Source organism: Haliaeetus leucocephalus, unplaced genomic scaffold, assembly GCF_000737465.1.
Source record: "Haliaeetus leucocephalus isolate CR32 unplaced genomic scaffold, Haliaeetus_leucocephalus-4.0 Scaffold234, whole genome shotgun sequence".
NCBI lineage: Eukaryota > Metazoa > Chordata > Aves > Accipitriformes > Accipitridae > Haliaeetus > Haliaeetus leucocephalus.
The window spans coordinates 617043-623680 of record NW_010972670.1 but is presented as its reverse complement, the minus strand read 5'-3'; the positions used below and the strand labels follow the sequence as shown (position 1 = coordinate 623680).

The window sequence follows — 6638 nt, the reverse complement described above, 5'->3', positions numbered from 1 at the left end:
CAGTGCTCTCCGGGACCCCTCTGGACTTGCCGGCAGGTACGCGACCTCCCCGCAGGTTTCTGCCCCTCCAGCGCCCGACCCCGTACGGCCGCCAGAGCCGCCTGACGGCAGGGACTACTATCCCCCAGGATCCGGCTCCCCTCAGGATGGCCTGAGGCAGAGCGCTACCAGCCCGGGGCGAAAGAGGAAGCGGCCACAGCCTCCTACCTCGCCCGGGCTCGGGAACCAAACCGGGCTACGCGGAGAGGCTGTCCCGCCCCAACCGCTCCGCCAGCGCGGTGTTTGCGGCTCCGTCGCTAGGAGACGCCGCGCAACGCGCCCTGAGAGCCAGCGGGCAGGAAGAGGAGCCCTGATTGGAGGAGTTCGGCTGTCACGCTAGTGCGCTTCCGGTAGCGTGGCGCCGGTCCGCGGGAAGGAGGAGGCGGCCGCCGCCGCCATCGCCATGGGCATCCAGGGGTTGGCGGGCTTTGTGGAGGAGCGCGGGGTGTTCTTCACCGAGCTGCGGGTGAGAGACACCAAGCTGGTCATCGACGGGAGCAGCCTCTACCACCAGCTGTGCTTCGCCTCCGCCGTCGACTTCCGCCGCGGCGGCGATTACGGGCCCTTCACGGCGGCCGTGCGCGACTTTTTCGGCAGCCTGCGGGCCTGCCGCGTCGCCCCCTTCGTGGTGCTGGACGGCGGGCGCGGCGCCGACGACAGGAAGCTGCCCACGATGCGAGGCCGCGCCGCCGAGCGGCTGCGGGCAGCCTACGGCCTCTCCCGCGGCGATGGCGGCTGCCTGGTGCCACTACTGACGCGCGAGGCCTTCGTGCAGGCGTTGGGCCGGCTCGGCGTGCCCTTCGTGCAGTGCTTCGCCGAGGCCGACCGGGAGATCGCTGGCCTGGCCAACCGCTGGGGCTGCCTCATCCTCTCCCTCGACAGCGACTTCTGCGTCTTCGACCTGGCAGCCGGCTACTGCCCCCTGACCCACTTCCAGTGGCAGAGCGTGTGTGCAGGAGAAGGGGTGCAGGGCTGCTACGTTCCCGCTCGCTGCTTTTCCGCGGAGAAGTTTTGCAGGCACTTCAGTCACCTGAACAAAAGCCTGCTCCCTCTCTTTGCCGTCATGAACGGGAACGACTACATCGATCGGGCAGCTCTTGAGGCCTTCTTCAGCAAGGTGCGCTTGCCAAGGGGGTGGGCAGTGGGGAAGGGGAGGAAGTACGCCCACCTTCAGGGGCTTCTGAACTGGCTGTCGCAGTTTGCTGGGCCCACCGAGGCTGTCGACAATGTGCTGAAATACCTTAAAAAACACCAGAGAGACAAAATAAGGGAGCTTCTGTGCACTTCAATGGAGGATTATACTCCCTCCAATGTGAATCTTGAGGACTTTTTTCAGAATGGAAAGTATGAATGTGAGGCTGCCAGGAAAGCAGACTTACCACAGTGGGTACTCGATGCTTTGGCAAAAGGTAAGCTGGCCCCATTTATCAGCGATGCCCTGATACTAAGAAGTACCTTCCTCCATGTTCAGGTGGAGAACATGCAGAGACCTAGCGCACATAGCACAGCTTTGCCCATTCGACAAGTTATCTATGGACTGCTTCTGAGAGTATCTCAAAGTACTGAGGCTGCTTCTCCAAGTAAACAGACCAACGAGCTGCCAGTTGTATGTGAATTTGACAGACTCCAAAAGACACTTAAAAAAACATTTGTTCAAGCAGCAAGCCGACCCACAGATTTCCGTGATTATCATTTTCCTTTGGACAAGTTAATGGAGGTAAATGGTTGTCACAACAGATCACAGTTAACAGTGTTTCACAAGTGACAAAAAAATAGTTGGGACTTAAGTTTGCCAACTGGTTGCTAAATGTGATGCCTGAACTAAGCCAGCTAAGTAACTACTTAATACAGAGGTACCTACAGGGCTCCAAGCTTGGCATGTGATAGTTGAGAAGCTGCATAGATTGCCTTTATCTTCCCTTCCCCCCCCAAGTGTACCAAGACAAATTATCAGAAAATTTGGTTGTGTATATATGTAGTAATGCCTAAATGTTCCATTCTAAGCCTTTCTTTCATCCTATGTATTCTGCTACCCTAATACAATTATAAAAGCAAGTAGGAAGGAACTCAGTTTCATGGAATTTAGAAAAGTAGAATTTAACACTACAAAAGTTAATTTATATTTGATCAAGCTATGGCTGTTTCAGAGCAATGTTCTGAAACAAAATCTAACCCATGCTTTTTTACTAAAAGTCACCGTTATTTCATCTATGAATCTTGCAGCTGCCCAGCAATTTTACCTGCTGCAAGTATGTGTCCTGTTAATATGGACCCCTACTGCTTGCCACACAGAACAGCACCTGAAAAATGGCTTGTAATCAAAGGAAAGTTGTACTAAGTTAGTTCCAGTCACCATTAGCAAGTCTGTATATTTAAATTCTAACGATTAAGACTGTCACTCTTGCTGTGAATGGAAAGTAATCTCCCATTCCCAAAGTTGCATAACTGAGGTCTTGTATGCAGTAATTTGAAACACCTGGAAATACAATCTGTGCCTTTTAATAATGCATATTTAAGCCACATGCTTTAGCCATTCTGGCATTCAGACCAACTGTTAACACATCTCTGTGCATGGGCTGTGCTGTATGTTTTTATCACTTCCTGGTGGCTATTTCATATAAGAACCAAGTCTATCACTACTATGACCATTAAACGCTACAGATAGCTATGGATCCAAAGGCCTACATACAGGTTATTTTACAAAAGTTATTGTTACAGGTCTTTTAAACGAGCAATATGCAAACACTTATGAGTTTGAAAAATCATGTTTGGGGATTTTAAGAAACACCAATGACAACTTAATTTGGTCTTGGTGTGTATGCTGTTTAATGAATTTGAGCTTCTGCTATTACAACAACTCTTCTTACTAAATATATGGGAATTATCAATTCAACAGAAGGTTAGAAGAAGAAAGGTTATTCTGCATTTAAAGTGCTCTAGGCAAAACTGGTTTCAGTTTGTTGTGTTCTCTGGGGATGTCCGCTTAAGAACAGGCAAAACCATCCTAATCAAGGTTCACAAAGCACTCCAATTACAATTGAACAGCCTGCTGCAATTCTGCTGTGTTCATGAAGTTATAGACAAAGTTTATAACACCACTTTTTAGAATTTAAATAGCACAATAAAGAGGGAATATGTGCTAGGAATTAATACCTTGCAGGTGAAAATTGCAAACTTCACACTTAAGATTTCAGGTAAGCATGTTTTCAACATACCAAGAACAGACATCACCATTACATCTCACAAAGCAAGGGTAACTTCTAAGAGGCACAAAATGAAGGTGTGTTTATATATATATAAATAAATATATATATATAAACTTTGCCATACCAAAGTAATTTTAATGCATTATGGTTCCAGGATTTTCCAAGCATGTCAACTTTTACATAGGAGTTTAATTTAAGTCACCTGATTTGAAGAAGACTCTGAAACCTCTTAAAATCTAACCTTGGGCCGTTGTAAAAAATTGCTTTTATCCTTCTACCTAACATTTAACTGTGTAGTTTTTAAAGCTAAAGTAGTATTTAAAAAATACTTTCTGTTCAGAATATCTATGAAACTTAAATATTGTTTTATCAAAAACATGAAGTACTAGCTAGTTTCAACACAAGCTTATTTGCCTTTTGGAGATTGCTCTTAGCTTTATTTTTCCACTCCATTTTTTTAAATTTCTTTTCAGGTGCCCATGTCATGCCGTCAGATGCTTTTGCTGGAGACTCTAGGAGTGAAAATGAGTTTCCTAGAATCTATCCCCAGTCACTTACAACTCCCTGTTGCTGTAACGTGTTACTGGATATTTTGTTCAGAACCAAAAGTTAAGTTGCATCAATTAAAGGCTTTACTTCTAATGATAGTATCTGGAGAACTGCACAGGATAACAAATGATCCAGGTATGTCTCCAAATAATACCATTTTAGGTGTTCAGCTACTATGAAAATCTATACCATAATTCATTTTTCCTCATTTGTGGAAATTCAGATGAATTACTATTGATTTATACTATATCCTGAGGTGTCACATTCTTTTGATACAGAGCAGAGAAACAGTGCTAGCCATTTATTTAACATTTTATATAGGTAAAACAGTACTTTGCCATCTTGTAAAACATTAATTTGCACTTATAAATGCTTTAAGGCTAGAAGATTAAATTAGATATAAAATTTACAAAAAAATTAGCTTAACATACTCATGCACCCAAAAAGAATAACTACTATTGATGCATTCTGATAGATTTTTATTTTCTCGTGAGTTTTTCTAAAATCATCTGTACTTAAAAATGCTGAGTTGCACAGGCACCCTTTTATCTGCCTGTGCATTGTGAGAATTTGAAAGTACCTAAAATCACCACAGAAATTGTTTCAGTAATATTTATACCTATTAAGAGTTATGGTGGCATTTCCTCTCGAGTCCTTCATTTGATGGCATGCCAGGGTTATACAGTTTCTTTAAGTTCTAGTTTATATAAACTGGACTGATGTGGTTGCCACCTGCTTCCCAAGTAGGTGGGAGTGAGATGGAAATCTTGGAATTGATCCACACACAGAACAGCATAGCTGTTACATTACCTAACAGACAGAAATCCTGATTTCACAATTTCAGATTCTTATGGATATTCATACTTTAATTTTGACTCAGTTTTATGTCTAAAAGTTCAGTCTGAGACATTTGAAAACATTACTGGTGCTTCCTGAAATGGAACTGGAGGTTTAAAGACCCTATGCATTGCAGGTACCTTTCGTAGTGTTCCCAGCAGAACATTTATTTGCCTGTCATTTTTTATTTATAACCTAGATCTCACAGTTTTATGTACTGAAGATGACAGTATTGCATACAATGAATTTCTAAAATGGAAGGAAGAGAAATTGCAAAATAAAGACTTCGATTTAGATGCTGCACACAGTTTTTGCCAGTGGCAGTGCTGTCTTCAGATGGGATTGTATCTTAACCAGCTACTTTGCACTCCTCTCTCTGAGCCAGACCTAAGTAGGTAAGGATGTTTCAGAGATCTGCTTTCCACACAAGCCACTGATGGAATGTGTTCATGTTTTATTTTCTGTGTCAAACGCCTTTGGCCAATTTTACTACATTTGAACTCCCTTCTTTAAAGATACTAACATGGAGAAAAATACTGAGTAGAATAGGTATCCCTTGGGAGCCTGCTATTGGATACTGTATGTAGTTAAGATCTGTATTTCATTAAGCAGCATGTTTCTACCTGTCCTACTGAGGTGCAGTTCTAAATGAGGATTCTCTCCCTCCTTTGAGCAGGCTTTACAGTGGGACCCTTGTACACAGACTGTATCAGGAACTTAAATCAACACCTTCAGTGGAAAATCTGTTTAGTTTATCTCCAAAAATGATTCAGCTTTATCAGGTTTTGTTAAATACAGTGGAGTCAACTGTATCTCCAGACTTCATTCAGAAAATGACCAAGACCAAATCTGAGTCCTGCAAAAAGAAGAAAGCATCTAATAAGAAAAAAAAGGCCATTAGATGTGCTGTACCAGAAACTCGGCATTTATGCAATGTTAATAGGTTTGCATCACTTCGAGTGGATGACTGAAAGCATTATTCCCGGAATAACTTTCAATGCCATGCAGATGGAAGAAATTATATTAAAATACATGATTGTATTAGAATTTGCTCAGCTGTTTTCACAGAAGTTCCTGATTCAATCTTTACCAACAATTCCTTCTTCAGGGAATTTTTTTGTTTGTTTTATTTACTTTTTTTGTAACACTCTTATAAAAGGTGCTGTATAAAAGTTGTGGTGTCTTGTTTTTCTTTAAAGGTATCAGTCTAATTGAAAACAAGAGCAAAGTTGTTCAGCATTTCAGAGCTGGACTATTTTAGAGGAATTCTTTTCCTGAACATCTATAGTTGGCTATCCCTCCATCTACCTGAACACTTCTAACTTCCAGAAAATGCAATTTTTACATTTGTGTTTGAGGAACACAGTAATTACGATCTTACAGATTAGATAATGGAAATGGACAAGTTGTTTAAAAATATTGTAGAATCTGTCTTCACAGGTAGAGTATTTGTACTTTTGGCGAGAGCTAGCTTTACTTGGTGACAACTAAGTTGTGCTTGCAGTATTGTAAGTACTGAACTATACGTGGGGAGAAACTTCAGCTTCCATTCCTCCCACCTCCACTGTGGTGTGCAAGTAAGGGTTAAATGCTTACATGCATACACAAAAAGTTATCACATAGTAGCAAGTTTCAGCAGGTTTGCCAATTCAGAGTAATTGCATATCATCTGCCATTAAAAAACTGTTGTCATTGGAGTTAACCTCCTTTCTCTAAAGACTCTACTAAAATTACAGACCTGTTTAACTTCCCCAGTGTACACTGTTACTTGACAAACCCTTACTATCAACACAATAGGGAAAAACAATTTAAATGCTGTTCTTATAAAACTGTTGGTTTTCCAGTGTCTTCCCCACGTGAAATCTAATTACTACATTTGTTTTTTCTCAAGAATCTGTATACCTTTTCTTACATTCAGAAAAATAATTATTTTTACCTTTAATCATTGAGGTTTTGCCCCTTACTTACCAGAATTCAAGCTTGATTCATGCATTGTGTGCTCAGTTT

General features: G+C 42.3%; 1 protein-coding gene across 1 annotated transcript; it reads left to right on the top strand.

The window, feature by feature from the left end:
• The first annotated feature begins 414 nt into the window (after positions 1-414).
• ASTE1 (asteroid homolog 1 (Drosophila)) lies at positions 415-5602 on the top strand. Its single transcript, XM_010568003.1, has 4 exons — positions 415-1756; positions 3719-3929; positions 4831-5026; positions 5308-5602. Exons 1-4 carry the CDS (start codon positions 443-445, stop codon positions 5600-5602), a joined length of 2016 nt encoding a protein of 671 aa, XP_010566305.1. The 5' UTR covers positions 415-442.
• Positions 5603-6638: the final 1036 nt, after the last annotated feature.

Excerpts from the sequence above, each read along its gene's own strand:
- ASTE1 (XM_010568003.1), top strand. The coding sequence starts at position 443 with ATGGGCATCCAGGGGTTGGCGGGCTTTGTGGAGGAGCGCGGGGTGTTC. Across the intron at positions 3,930-4,830 it reads CAGGATAACAAATGATCCAG|ATCTCACAGTTTTATGTACT; the intron begins GTATGTCTCCAA and ends TTTATAACCTAG. Across the intron at positions 5,027-5,307 it reads TCTGAGCCAGACCTAAGTAG|GCTTTACAGTGGGACCCTTG; the intron begins GTAAGGATGTTT and ends TCCTTTGAGCAG.